General features: G+C 43.6%; 1 protein-coding gene across 1 annotated transcript; it reads right to left on the bottom strand.

Moving 5' to 3' along the window:
* Positions 1 to 10,051: 10,051 nt before the first annotated feature.
* jam2b (junctional adhesion molecule 2b) lies at positions 10,052 to 15,104 on the bottom strand. Its single transcript, XM_010880510.4, has 10 exons — positions 14,925 to 15,104; positions 13,251 to 13,316; positions 12,505 to 12,615; positions 11,945 to 12,094; positions 11,478 to 11,665; positions 11,220 to 11,328; positions 10,872 to 10,982; positions 10,755 to 10,773; positions 10,574 to 10,613; positions 10,052 to 10,370 (listed from the first exon to the last, which is right to left on the bottom strand). Exons 1-10 carry the CDS (start codon positions 14,962 to 14,964, stop codon positions 10,332 to 10,334), a joined length of 873 nt encoding a protein of 290 aa, XP_010878812.1. The 5' UTR covers positions 14,965 to 15,104; the 3' UTR covers positions 10,052 to 10,331.
* Between the last annotated feature and the right edge of the window lie 461 nt (positions 15,105 to 15,565).

Here is a 15,565-nt window from a genome sequence, read left to right as displayed (position 1 = left end):
TGAGGGATGAGGAGGGAGACTGAGATAAAGTAGTCCTAATCAATGAAGTGAGGGATGAGGAGGGAGACTGAGATAAAGTAGTCTGAATAAATGGAGTGAGGGATGAGGAGGGAGACTGAGAGAAAATGGTCTGAATAAATGGAGTGAGGGATGAGGAGGGAGACTGAGCTAAAGTGAAGGAGGCAGTAAGAGCAAGGTTGCAATCAAAAGGAGAGAGGGATGGACGAGTGGGAGAGAAAGAGAGAGAATCGAGTGAGTTGGAAAAGCAAAAAGAACAGATGGATATTTTTAGCTTCCAACAATCAGGGAAAGCGTTCTCTCATCATAGGTTCTAATGTAGATACATCCTTTCCTTTAATCACAGTCAGACAGAGAGCAGAGCGAGAGAAAAAGAGAGACACTGAATACTGTTCCACACATCATAAATGCCCTTAATTACAGTGCATTACTGCAATTAAGAGAGAGGAGAAAGACAGAGTGGGAGTGATAGAGTGACAGAAAGCAGAGAGACAGACATGAGAGAGAGAGAGAGAGAGAGAGAGAGGGAGAGGAGTGAGATGGACAGACAGGAGAGAGAGAGGAGTGAGAGACAGACAGGAGAGAGAGAGAGGAGTGAGATGGACAGACAGGAGAGAGAGAGAGGAGTGAGAGACAGACAGACAGGAGATGGCTAAAAAGAGAGAGGAGAGAGACAGAGGAACTGGTAGATAATTCAGAGGTAAAATGCTTTTAAGAAACAAACTTTTTCTAAAAGAAAAGGGCTGCAACATGGTGGATAGATTCTATCTTTCTTCAGCAGTTCTCCCTGTGGTGATCATCTGAACGGGGCACATGGCTGTAAACCAGTGTCACATGTCAACAACAGGCGATGAAACGACATTCGAATGTTGCCTGAACCCTCAACGTCGGAGCTGTGAAAACCCACCAGGTTTAAAGAGGATTTTTTCCTTTCTCTCTCTGTGTCTCCTGACTGACAATCCTTTGTTTCCTGATAATCCACCCATTCCAAATAATCCGACGAGATTATGAGGGCCATCTCCAATAATGCATCATAGTTGTATTATCTTAAAAAAAACACACCAGAATGTACTTGATGTTAGGAGTAATTTCATTACCTGAGTAATCTGTTACTGCCTTATCTACCGAAATGCATTTCATAAATGAGGCGGAAGATGAACATGTAAAATGTAATTGCGTGTATTTTACCCTGTGGATTTCTATCAAATTTCAATTGCATTTAAAAAAAAAAATCTCTTTTTACATCAGCAGTTGTCTCAGAGTGCTTATACAGATGCCCAGCCTGAAACCCCCAAGAGCAAGCAGACACAAAACACAGGGGCTAATGATCCTGCTGTTTCCAAGCAAATCTAAATCACATAGCTAAATGATTCGCGGTGTAACACTATAAAATCAATAGGTTGACATATCTGGTTTATTAATTTGATGATTATTACCCTGGTTGATTTGAGAGGTGAGCGAGACAGGGCATGTAGTTATTGATTTATTTGTTTTAAATGTACTTATTTCAGAAGTTGACTGAGAACACATTTCCCTTGGTAGTAAAATCCATTTAGAGACATTTAGAGTTAACTGCCTTGGTGAGGTCAGAAGGACATATTATATTCAACTATACCAGGTATAGAATGCATTTTATAAACACTCACCTAAAGGATTATTAGGAACACCTGTTCAATTTCTCATTAATGCAATTATCTAATCAACCAATTACATGGCAGTTGCTTCAATGCATTTAGGGGTGTGGTCCTGGGGTGTGGTCTCCTGAACTCCAAACTGAATGTCAGAATGGGAAAGAAAGGTGATTTAAGCAGTTTTGAGCGTGGCATGGTTGTTGGTGCCAGACGGGCCGGTCTGAGTATTTCACAATCTGCTCAGTTACCGGGATTTTCATGCACAACCATTTCTAGGGTTTACAAAGAATGGTGTGAAAAGGGAAAAACATCCAGTATGCGGCAGTCCTGTGGGCGAAAATGCCTTGTTGATGCTAGAGGTCAGAGGAGAATGGGCCGACTGATTCAAGCTGATAGAAGAGCAACTTTGACTGAAATAACCACTCGTTACAACCGAGGTATGCAGCAAAGCATTTGTGAAGCCACAACACGCACAACCTTGAGGCGGATGGGCTACAACAGCAGAAGACCCCACCGGGTACCACTCATCTCCACTACAAATAGGAAAAAGAGGCTACAATCTGCACGAGCTCACCAAAATTGGACAGTTGAAGACTGGAAGAATGTTGCCTGGTCTGATGAGTCTCGATTTCTGTTGAGACATTCAGATGGTAGAATTTGGCGTAAACAGAATGAGAACATGGATCTATCATGCCTTGTTACCACTGTGCAGGCTGGTGGTGGTGGTGTAATGGTGTGGGGGATGTTTTCTTGGCACACTTTAGGCCCCTTTTAAATGTCAAGGCCTACCTGAGCATTGATTCTGACCATATCCATCCCTTTATGACCACCATGTATCCATCCTCTGATGGCTACTTCCAGCAGGAAAATGCACCATGTCACAAAGCTCGAATCATTTCAAATTGGTTTCTTGAACATGACAATGAGTTCACTGTACTGAAATGTACTGAAATGATGGGTGTATCAGCCATAACATAATTATTTGCACCCTTGGAAAAGAAACATCAGAAAAGGATATATTAAAACATAAATCTGGGCTTGGATCTTTAAAAAAAATCTTTAAATAAAATGGTATAGAACTTTTTAATAAAAACATGTGACAGTTATTGTCCACCCCCCCATTAAAATACTTATGCGGTCCCCTGTTTCCATGATAACAGCTCCCTATCTGTTTACTGTGTTGGATGAGGTGAGAGAACACATAGCACATGACCACTCATCTGCCTTGATATATCAGCTTACACCGTTACCCAGCCTGAAACCCAACGGATCAGAAAACCTTCTTCAGACTATACCGGCTAAAGCTTTTTAATAGTGTATTATATATGATTTCATATTTAATATATATTATATCATATATATGATCACACAATTTATACTATACTATTAATTCATACCATAGTACTGTAACACATATTCTATACAATATATACCACATATAATAAGTATCATATATACTAAATACCATATGTACTAAATAATATATACCATCGCATTATATACCACATATAATATGTATCATATATATTATATACCATATGTACTAAATAATATATAAAATCACACTATATACCACATATAATATGTATCATATATACTATATACCATATGTACTAAATAATATATACCATCGCACTATATACCACATATAATATGTATCATATATACTATATACCATATGTACTAAATAATGTATACCATCGCACTATATACCACATATAATATTTATCATATGTACTATATACCATATGTACTAAATAATATATACCATCGCACTATATACCACATATAATATGTATCATATATACTATATACCATATGTACTAAATAATATACACCATTGCACAATATACCACATATAATATGTATCATATATACTATATACCATATGTACTAAATAATATATACCATTGCACTATATACCACATATAATATGTATTATATGTACAGTACCATATATAATACATATGTATTTTCATGTCTGTAGTATTAGGGAAAGTTACCAGTTAACCAAATGCCTAGAAAATGAAAAATCTGTATTCACTAGAAAAGCCTCTCATTCTCTGAAATATAAATGAAAATGTAACATAACATCTTCGTCTTTATCCTTCAATGAAATGTTCAGCTCAGTCCCCAAATACAGTAATCCAGTAGAAATAAAATAAGGATTTATGTAAGTTAACAAGAAAGTAGAGTCATTCAAAGAAAAAAAGCTCCATGGAGAACGATGGATAGTAGTCACAGTCCTACTTCCTCAATCAACTTATATGGTTCTGCCTGAAAGACAGATAAACAGGTACAGTAAAGGGAAACACACAGGCTAGGACCTTTAACAAAGCAGGTTAGAGAAATGGGGTCAGGCTCATCTGAAATAATAACATAATTTAACTTATGATGTAAATATGACAAGAGCTTGTACCCTGTCTGGCCATGACCAAATAATGAACTTTGGGTGTGGCTGTGAAGTGACCGGGTTGAAGGAGCCATAGAACCTGCTGGTTAACCAGGTGATAGAAGTGTGGGGAATATCCCACATGGCTAATTAGAGGTCAAGGTGTAGCACCTGTTCACCGTATGGCTGAAATCCAATTGTTTTCCCAGTCTTCCGGAGTGGCCGAAGGCCAGCGCTCCATGCGGGGGTCGCAGGCCGGTAAACCTATCCACCGCCGGCTCAAAGTGGCTTCGAGAGGTTGACAAAATGAGAGTCTGGGGAGTCTGGATGAGAAGCTTCATAAATGAATAATCCACAACTAGAACTGGGTGTTATAGGGGCCATCCAACAGCCAGTGGCAGTCATTTGCAGTAACACCGTTCTTGCTAATGAAATCAGGTGGGAATGGGCTCCTGTCTGCCGTTTCGGAGGATTTTAAACGCGTCTGGACCCTGTAGGCATTATCCTCAGCACCTTGAAAAGAATTCAATAACTGGCTTTTGTCTTGTGAAATTTCACTCTTCCCTGAAGGACAGTTCTTACACTCATAGTTTTTCTCTCTCTCTCATCTTTCACTTTCTTGCTCACCGTTCACTCTCTCCAGGGACAAGTTAAAAGCACATTACTGGGGCTACTTGAGAGTCGAGGGTTCTCCCTGGATGTTAAACAGTCTTATCAAATGGCGCCGCTTCGCCCTACAAGGCCACCACTGGTCTGAGGTGGGTTGAAGGTGTCTGCAGATTAGTTGCTGTTCGCTCCCATCAGAACCAGGCAGGTATTGGGCAAACGTCCGTACATGCAGACACCATTAGCAAAGCGCCCCCTCAGAGCCACGGATCACATTCCCAAACAGCCCACAGCTCTACCCCAGGCGAACAAGAGAAGACCCCTTGGTGAGAACGTCGCTTTTCCACCGCAGCCCATAGTTCACAAGAAACCATGAACACATGCATCAGCCCTGGGGAATTGATCCATGGCTTTCCGTGAATTATGAACGATGGCCACTGGACGGAGGACAACGCAAGTAGTGTCATTCATTTCAGAGGAGGCGTTGCTTAGCAGCTGAGGGCAACGCCAGCTTGAAAGTCGCTTCCGGGTTAGGCCACATTTACACCTGATACGGCTACTGACCTCCACCCCGCCAAGGTCGTATGGACTTTTACAGGGTGCTGGCGGCAGCCCCACACCATTCATGGTTAATCCACCAAGTGGCCCTGAGCATCGACATGGACCTCGTCCGCCCAAGCCACGGGCTGCGCTGCTATCATCCAGCTGATGGATGATGTTCTGGAGCATCATAACCAGGAATGAAAGACTGAAAAGAAACATCACCCCAGGCCATCAGACGGCCTCTGCTCTGTATCTTAGAGTCTCTTTTGTCACACACACTTCCACATTCACACATATACACCAACACACACATACTCACACATATACACCCACACATATACACCAACACACATATACACCAACACACACATACTCACACATATACACCCACACACACATACTCACACATATACACCCACACACACATACTCACACATATACACCCACACACACATGCTCACACATATACACCCACACATATACATTCAAGCTGCTATGCCACGTGCATTGCCAACACTGGCTGCTTTCCATTTTTATATTTTGTTTTTGTATTTTTTTATTCAACCAAACCCACACACACACAAACACACATTTTCTTTCTAACAAACACAGAGATGTTTATTTTAACTTCAATTCAGTCAGTGCCATAAATCTTAACTGGCGGCCCTGACTGAAGCCTGTAATGATTCGTTGGCGACGTGTTGATCAATGTTTGAGCTGAGCTCCATGTCGGTAGCCCGGGCAGTGGTGTGTGTCTCTGTGTGTTTGTGTGTGTCTGTGTGTGTTTTCTGATCATGTGCAACAGAGCAGGAGATATGAATCAGAGGCACAGCGGCGTTAAATACCCTGCAAACGCACAAAGACAAAAAGACAAACACACACACCTATTACACTCGCCTGGCTTTGGTGAGCGTCTGTGAGTCAGAACATAACATAAAGACAGTGTGTCCTTTGTCTCTCACAGCAGGAAAACAATCCTGTGGCAATCGGAAATTTGAATCGTTAAGTGAATATAATCATTACACATCTCCGCGGACAGTCATTCGTTTTTTATTCAGTGAATAAACACAAAAAACCCTCCTCCCCCTCCCGGTCCAACCCGCGCCGACCCACAGCGTAGTTCTAGGCCACGGACGGTTGTTTGAAAGAACCTCTCCATGCAGTTTTAATAGGCCTCTGGTGGCCTGCCATCGGCTGGGGTTTAAATGTTTTAAAGTTGCTATTTCTCACTCTGCCGCTGTCTGAAGGAGAGCGGGGAGTACAGGGCTGCAGAGAGAACCGGGCTGCGGGGAGAAGAGACTACATCCTCTGTGTTACAGCGCTCCAACTAAAACCAGAGTTATTATTACAGCTGTCTGTTCCTTCCCCAGCGGCTCCGGAAGGGCTTAAGGGCATGTGGACGTGGAGGTGAGAGGGTGGACCACAGACGACTTGGATAATGGAGAGTGTGTGTTTATGGGCACGGGGTTACGTTTGAGTGAGGAGGTGAGGAGACAAGGGGGCTAAAAGGGAGCGTGGAGGATTCTGAGAGGAACATCGGGGATCTTTCAGTCTGACCCCACCCCCACCCCCTTTATCACACACACACACACACGGAGAAGGTTCCCATAACGATCCCTGTGGGACAGAGAGGGTGAGGAGGGTTTAGGTGTTGAGAATCCAATTAAAGCACTCGTTACTGAGGGACCTCAGCTCTGATGGTGCAGGAATTCTAAGTGTATTTTAAAGTGGACTCAGGTATGTGCGTTCATTCGTGTGTAGGACAGAGCACAAGCTATGGTCCGTTGTCAGTACAGTCACACCTTCCCTTCTAAAAACGGTGTCACCATCCAGACAACTCATATTGAACTCAGTAAAAACATCCCTTAACACAATCCACAGAGAAAGTGTCTCTTATTAGAAGTCATTGCTACAACATGTCTATCTGTGTGTATAGGCACATCGGGCCCAGATTATGTCTTCCTCATACATGTCTCCTTAATCCTTGGCCTTGTTCAGGTCTGGACCCGTCCACCTGTTTTATGTGAACACTGTCAGATCACAACGCGCCTATTAAGTGTCCTCACTCAATTTGTGGAAGTGTGGGTGTGTTCCAGGCGAAAACACAACCAGTTTATTTTAAGCATGTGAGTGAAAGAGGGAACTGAGTACTTTCATGTTCCAGAACATGTGTTGCGCCACCTGTTCGAAGACACACATTTAATGTCTGGCGCTGACATGTGTCTTTCATCCTAATGTTCTTATCCTAATGTTGTCAGTTTACACTCGTAACATCAGAGTGGAGCTGGATCACAATGCATCTTTTAATCATCACCACCTGTCAAGCCAGCAGCACAGCACCCTGCCCCCCTCCACTGGCATTCCTCTAAAGATAGACAAGGTGGGTCCCTGGATAGGGGACCAGATGTTGCTGGTGGTGTCGGATGATCAGTACAGAGAAATCTTGCGGGTATATTATATAGGACATCCCAAAGCCCCGGGGCATTATGGGGGATATTGCCCCACAGAGTGTTGTCGGATGTTAAATAAGTGTCTGACTGTCCATAGTCACTACAAATCCCATCATTCACTAAAGATGATCTTAACAGTAGCCCTGTTAACCCCGATCGCAATGCCAAATCCCAAAGCCCCAGGGCATTGAGTGGGACTTTGACTTGTCACTACAGATCCCAACTAAGTGAAGATGATCTTAACAGTAACCCTGGTGCCAAGCCAGGCCCCAACACAGCCACCTAATGATCACCAGCTTCCACTTGGCTCATTTGTCCCCGTTCCTCACACTGCAACTATTAATCTGATCCTTGCGGTACGTAAGTATGTCCTCAACAACTAACGTTTCAAAAAATGGGTTGAAAATAATGATCTCTATTGAAACAGAATGTTGAAAAATGTCAGAAAATTTGGCATGTGACAACTGGGTATGAACAGGCCCGGAATAACAACAGCCTTTCTGTTCAGAAAACAGGAAGGTTACACAAAGTTCAGATGGAAAGTCACTTCAAAGAACAAATATGATAGGCTGTCATGCAGGTCATCCTGTTTGGTTAATGGAACACATTTCTATTCAGTGTTCTGAACTCTTTACCAGTTCTTCATCGAGTACATGCCCCAAATATGATGCACGAGTCAACTGTTCTGCTGCTGGCTGTTTGGCTGGCTGTTTTGCCCGGCTGTTTGGCTGGCTCAGTGTGATGTGAAGCGTGGCTAATGGCAGTTTGACAGAGGCAGAGAGAGACAGGTTCAGGACTCATCTTTGAGGAGACCTTGTATGCAGCTTAATATAACTTCAGACAACAGGAGGTTCTGACACAGATTCTGGGTGACAGCCATTCACCTCCCACACACACAAGATGGCAAGACCTCGCTTTCACACACACACACACACACACACACATTGTTCCCTCACCCACAAAAAAACACAACAACATATACATTTCTTTCAGCTGTCATCTTCATTGTTGCTGTAGTACTTTTTTCCATGGTAGAGTAGGAACCTAGTAATAATTTTGTCTAGTTTGCCTAGTGTATTCTATTCATATGATTATTAAAACCTGAAACATGCAAACACACAAAATTGCACATCTGAAGAAATTTTTTAGTATTAAATTGACGTATGGAATAACAGCTCAGGGCCAGAAGAAGCGTCAGTATAACGGCAGAACAACACAACAACAAAATGGACACCCGGGCCATTGTTAGCATAAAAACTAACAGACACTGTACAAGCTGACAATCTTTCCTGTTTGGGACACAGGCCTCCTGCACTGTAACGCCACCTGGTGGTTCAATCGTGTAAAGCAAATTAAACAGTTCATGTGAAGTACTATACATTACTACGTACATTCATATGATTAATATGTTATTTGTTGTGCTTACAGTTCCTGTGCTCCATTCTTAATGGGATTAGTCTGAGATGTACTGCAAAAACACATTTGTTGTGAAATAAGAAGACTGATCTGGTAAAATAGCTTTAATAAAAAATGTCTAACTAAAAATGCTCAGTGCATACAGACACCTGTTCAAACAGTACACATCCTTCATCACACAAAAACCCTGTAGGTGACATCCAAACCAGCAAATAAAAAAAAAAAATATATATAATTTTTTTATTTGAAAAACATATAATAATACATATACTGTTTCTCATAAAAGTGAGCGCACCCCTCACATTTCTGTAAATATTTGATTATATCTTTTCATGTGAAAACACGAAATCTTTTCATGTGAAAACACAGCTTGTATAATTGGTCCCAATTAGCCATTTTCCCTCCCCAGTGTCATGTGACTTGTTAGTGTTACAAGGTCTCAGGTGTGAATGGGGAGCAGGTGTGTTAAATTCTGTGTTTTCGCTCTCACACTCCCTCATACTGGTCACTGGAAGTTCAACATGGCACCTCATGGCAAAGATCTCTCTGCTATACATAAAGATGTCCCAAGACCCTAAAACTGAGCTGCAGCACAGTGGCCAAGACCATACAGCGGTTTAACAGGACAGGTTCTACTCAGAACAGGCCTCGCCATGGTCGACCAAAGAGGTTAAGTGCACGTGCTCAGCCTCATATCCAGAGGTCTCTAACATCCACCAGCTCCATGATGTTATCATGGAGGTGTGGAAGAAGACTCCAGTGGCAACCTGTGAAGCTCTGGTGAACTCCATGCCCAAGAGGGTTAAGGCAGTGCTGGAAAATGATGGTGGCCACACAGAATATTGACACTTTGGGCCCAATTTGGACATTTTCACTTAGGGGTGTACTCATTTTTGTTGCCTGTGTGTTGTGTTATTTTGAGGGTACAGATTTACACTGTTATACAAGCTGTACACTCACTACTTTACATTGAAGCAAAGTGTCATTTATTAAGTGTTGTCACATGAAAAGATATAATCAAACATTTACAAAAATGTGAGGGGTGTACTCGTGTTTGTGAGATACTGTGCATAAAACAATGCTAATAATTTACTTAGCTTATCAATACACAATGAACAGCTACCGAGCACACTAACAGAACAGTGAAGCCTGTGACAATGCCAGTGCAAAAACTATAGCAATGTGCTGAATCCATTGGCCAGGAGGAGGTATAGTCACGCTGTTGCTTGCGTGCGCGCGCATGTGTGTGTGTGTGTGTGTGTGTGTGGAATACCCTTAAATCATGAAGGACTGGGTATGTTTGTAGTTCTTGGGCTGCAGAAAGGAAAAAGAGTGTCAGTTCACTGAAACCCGCTGCTACCGTTAGTAAAATCACCCAACAACACAGTCTCAGGCAAACAACCGTGGGGTCAACAAGAACAGTCTGACGTGAACATAAGCACAACCCATCAAAAACCAATACTAATGACGAGCAACAGGTTCCAATCAGTAAGAACTCAAAAATGGAAAATACTCACATTTCTAATGGGAGGTGGAGGTGGGCTGGAGACTTTGGTTCTGGAAGACAAATACGCAAAGCAATATACATGTATATTATTGTATCATATTTTTATTCTCTGTAAAGTATAGCCATCTAATTCAATTAAATATGCAATCTTGAGGTAAAGGTGTTTGATTGTGGTCCTCTGGAAAACTCACCTCCCTCCTTTCTGCTCCTCTGTTGGCAAACATGAAAGAAAAGAGTAAAATTAGAAAACAGGATGAAAACATTATTCCTGCCAGTCATCACAGCTGGTGGAAATGGCAAATACTCACTCTTCTGGCAGCATCCGCGTCGATTACATAGACACACTCCCAGACAGCACATCAAGATGAGCAGGAAGATTCCTACAGCTCCGGCGATCAGGGTCGTCATACTTAACTGATCTGAGGGAGGCGGAGCCAAGGAGGTGGGGCCAAGTCCAAGGAGGCGGGCCCAAGGAGGCAGAGCCAAAAGACAGAGGGATAAAGAGGAGGGACAGAGGCCCCGGAAGAGAACAGGAAGAGAGTGATAAAGACGATTGATGATTGGAGACGAGAGAAAATACCTAAGGGTTCACATTTCCATGAACCAACAAACATTCTCACACACACTCACAAAAACACCCACAGGGCAGTACGTACATTCTATGACCTTCATATGAAGGGCCACGCAGCTCTTGGGCGCCCCCACGCTATTGGAGGCCTCACAGCGATACAGGCCTGAGTCAGCCTTAGACACAGTCTTAAACTTCTGCTCCGGAGACACAGAGACAGAGAGACAGAGAGACACAGAGACAGAGAGACACAGAGACAGAGAGACACAGAGACAGAGACAGAGACAGACGTCATTAGCGAGCCCATGGTCAGGCGTATCAACGAGGTTTGTGGGTTGCCACTCACCAGGGTTCCCTTGGCAGTATCCATGCTGTAGGAGCTGTCAGGTGAGTGTGTGCTGCTCAGCGCCTTGTTGTCTTTGTACCAGGTGTATGTCGGAGGTGGCACGCTCAGCTTGTCTCTGCAGTGGAGCTCCACCCCCGCCCCTGAGATCACTGTGCTGGGCACCTCACAGGATGGGGTGTGGGGGGGCACTGGATGAGGTGGAGGAGGAGGACAGGTGTACTTACACACTAAACACAGGAGAGTAGAAACGCACCTGCACAGTAAACCTCATTCGCTCTTTTTCTCTCTATCTGACCCAGTTTCTTTCCATCTCTCTTTCTCCCTTTCGCTCACTGCCTTTCCATTTCTTTGTCTCGTTCTTTCTCTCTCTCTTGCTTTCTTTGAGTTTCTGTCTGTCTCCCTCTATGTTCCTCTCTCTCTCAGTCTGTCCAACAAACTCAGGCACACATGGTGTCCCGTGGTCTCACCAAGCACGTTGAGGGTGACGTTGACCTCTCCCAGGCTGTTGTGGTCTGCTGGAGCGCTGATCTCACAGCGGTACTCTCCAGAGTCTTTCTGGGTAACAGAGTGCAGCGTCACTGTTGCCCCCTCAATCTTGGCCCGACCTGCAAAGGATCCTGGTATGCCGCCGGGGTCAGGGGTTAAGGAGAGGGTGATGAGAGGAAAGAGATAAGAGCAATGTCTGGGTCCTCTCTAGGTTTCTTCCTAATTTTGGACCCTACTAGGGAGTTTTTCCTAGCCACTGTGCATTAGCTCTTGTTGTCTGCTCTTTGGGGTTTCAGGCTGGGTATATGTATGTCAAAGCACTTTGTGACAACTGCTGATGTAAAAAGGGCTTTATAAAATACATTTGACTGATTGATTGATTGACAGAGGCAGGAATGAAGCAAGAGGTAGAGGAAGAGGTGAAGAGAGATGGAAGAAGAGGGGACGAGGTATGCAGGCGAGTTGGAGTAGGGCTAAGTGCCAGGGCAAAGAAAGAGATGTGAGGAGGCAGAGAAACAGAGGGAGAAGATCAAGCGCTCACCACTGAATTTTCCATTAAAATAAACAAAGGTGATGTCTTTCCCTTTCTTCTTCCACTCGATACGAGGGCTAGTTTCCTTTTCTGTCTTGAACTCGCAGGATAGCACAGCATCTGACAGGGACACAGAGACAGACCGAGATAACAGGAAACAGATGCACTTTTTGCTTAGCTGTGAGAAATATTCTTCTCCAAGAAATTCCATATTTGAAAAACTGACCAAATATATTCTTAATTTTAGATAATTACCACAGCCACAGGAAAAACAAAAAATACTAATGGGCAAAGGAGCAACGGCTCCTCTTGCAGACAAGTTAGTATTTTCCTGTCATAGCCTGAGGGACCCTCACTACACCTGCATCCATCAGAAATAACCTGATTATAATAGATTTAGGAGGCAGACTGAAATTGGAAGTGAAAGTTGTTGTAGATTGCTGAAATTATGATAGTATGTTATTATTTATTGTTATCTTTCCTGATTATTCAATCAAATGCATTTCTTTTTTATTTACAGTTATCATTCCATGATTCTTATTTCTACTATGACATATTCTTGTTAGCATTTGTTATTATCTCACAAATATGTATTGGTTTATTTTAGAACAATGTATATTGTATACACTGATGCTTCGGCAATACTTACACAATGTTTTTCCAGGGAATAAAGCAACTGAATTGAATTGAGATACAAACACTAAACAAACAGCTCAGGTATTTAACGGTCACAAATCATTTCCCTTCTCTCTCACCTGTGTTCTCATGGACTTCCACCTTGGCCTTACTGGAACCAACCGTCAGAGAGAGAAACACTGGGCCTGAGAGAAAAAGGAAGAGAGAGTGATGTGATTAACTATTTGCAGCGACGTTTCTAACTTCAAAGCAAAAAAGAAAACCCGAATTTAACAACGACCTTTTGTTAACCCACCGCCCGCGCTGCAGAATGTGTTTGTGTGAGGAAGACAAAGTGTTGCCACACTCAAGGAGGCAACAAACTCACGCGTACGTAATAGTAGGCGCAAGCGCGCACACACCCCCCGGACTCACGAACGTGCGCTTGCCTAAGTTTACTAAACTCACTCCCTCCTACAACACACCCACACAGAGGAAGAGTTGACCTCCTGAGTGTACTGGACCTGGTGCCTGGTGGCGACCACAGGAATGTGATCTGAAACAGGAACAGAGGTGATGGATGACAGCTTCTCTGTTAACCTGCTGTTCCCCACATGACCTGATTAACTGTCACAGATTCACACACTCTGTCGTGCACGCACGCATACACACACACAGACGCACACGCGCACACGCTTACACGCACGCACACACATGCACGCCTGCAGACATACCAATGCAGACGGCTGCTGCTCTATCCCTTCCAAATCCTTGTCGTTTATCTTTCCGGTGCAACGAAACAGCTTTAACCTTTCTGGGCGTCAGGGTTGGGGGTGGGCGGGGGTCACCCGCAACACAAAGCCCCTCTTCATCACAGTAACTCTATCCTGCTCAGCTGGCCCAACACAGGGTTTTAACTTTCTTTTTCTCTCCCTCTCTCCCTCTCTCCCTCCCTCTCTACCCCTCTCTCTTTCTCTCCCTCTCTCCCCGTCTCTCTTTGGATCCCCCACACAGGCCAATCATCTAACCGGTTGGTTATTGCCGACGCTGAATAATATTTGTTTGGCCCGCTAGACGTTGACACGCCTGCCCACGGCCATTCTGAAAAACAGAACATTACGAGGAGTCCGTCCATCTCAGGCCAGTTGGCGGCAGGGTCATGGAGGGGCTATCAACAACATTAAACAGGAACATCGGATGCCTGCGTCGGGCTTCAGAGAGTCGGGTTCCCCTGAGCCCTGGGGCCCCTCAGAGGCCAAGGCTTTCATCAGCTTCTAGGCCTTTGGATCTCTGGATCTCTGGATCTCTGGATCTCTGGTCTTGGACAGCATCAGAGAGTTTATGTAAATAAAATAGTTTTATGACCCTGGCCCTGCTCCTCTCAACCCCAGCACAGGTCCAGCCCAATCCCTAAACACAGTACAAACTACACACACTTCACATAACATATTATACACAATACACAGGCTACATGACACACACACAGACGCATTCTGGATCACTGGGTAAGGATGATAGAAATACAAATATATTGTACATTTCTGTCAAGGTTCCAGCCTTTCTAGGGAATCTTTCCAAGTCAATGCATTTCCTAGGCAACACTGTCTGACAACTGCTATTATAGAAAAAGGCTTCATTTCGTTAGAACATTTTAAACATACGTTACAAAACAACACAACAACATTATATTACTGAATACTAATATCCTGTATTAATTATACAAAATGCATTAAGAACACGACATCTATCTCCCATGGAAATCATACATTCGGACAGAATACCCATTAGGCCTAAATCATCTCTAGCCTACTCACTTTGCACCCAGACGACGAGGATAAGAGACAAAATCCTCATGCTGCCCACTGTCCTTCCACGCCAGCGACTAGTGTCCAGCGAACTGAAGCCTCCTGGAAACGTCCTCGGGTGTCTGAGAGTGCACGCTCCAGACCATACTGATGTTATTCCAAACTCTCAGAAGTTCCTCAAGTTGTCCACGCGCGCGTTGCCGACGATGACCGTGTGGTGTAGTGCAGCTACCCCGGCGCGCGCTCGACACGTTCTGTCCTGGAAGAGGATGTGTGCGCGTGTTTCTATTGTGTGTGGGTCTCTCGGAAGTCAGAACCGGTCAGAACGTGTTTGCTTTGAACGTTTGTGATCTATGTAGTTGTTATAGTTAATAAGGCTATACAATCACAAAACACAACGTTTCATCAACATGTTGTGTCTTAACGTGCCTACTAAAGTGGGTGGTTCTAATAAAGCCAGTTTTAAACATCACTGTAACGGTCAGTTGGAGAACCTTGGCGAAACTGCGAAAAAATAAACCATATTTGAATAGGATTTCTCGTGTTTACTGCTCAGTGCCTTATTTGAAATACAATGTGACATTTCCACAAAAGTTGATAGGCCTTTCACTCCCAAAATAGTTGGGAGCGCAAGAATATTATAGTTATGC

The sequence above is a fragment of the Esox lucius genome, chromosome 16 (assembly GCF_011004845.1).
Source record: "Esox lucius isolate fEsoLuc1 chromosome 16, fEsoLuc1.pri, whole genome shotgun sequence".
NCBI classification, from domain to species: Eukaryota; Metazoa; Chordata; class Actinopteri; order Esociformes; family Esocidae; genus Esox; species Esox lucius.
Note: the sequence above shows the minus strand (reverse complement) of the source record. Positions and strands in the feature narration are given on the sequence as shown.

Excerpts from the sequence above, each read along its gene's own strand:
- jam2b (XM_010880510.4), bottom strand. The coding sequence starts at position 14,964 with ATGAGGATTTTGTCTCTTATCCTCGTCGTCTGGGTGCAAA. Across the intron at positions 13,317-14,924 it reads CCTCGTCGTCTGGGTGCAAA|GCCCAGTGTTTCTCTCTCTG; the intron begins GTGAGTAGGCTA and ends TTTTTCTCTCAG. Across the intron at positions 12,095-12,504 it reads TTTTAATGGAAAATTCAGTG|GATCCTTTGCAGGTCGGGCC; the intron begins GTGAGCGCTTGA and ends GCGGCATACCAG.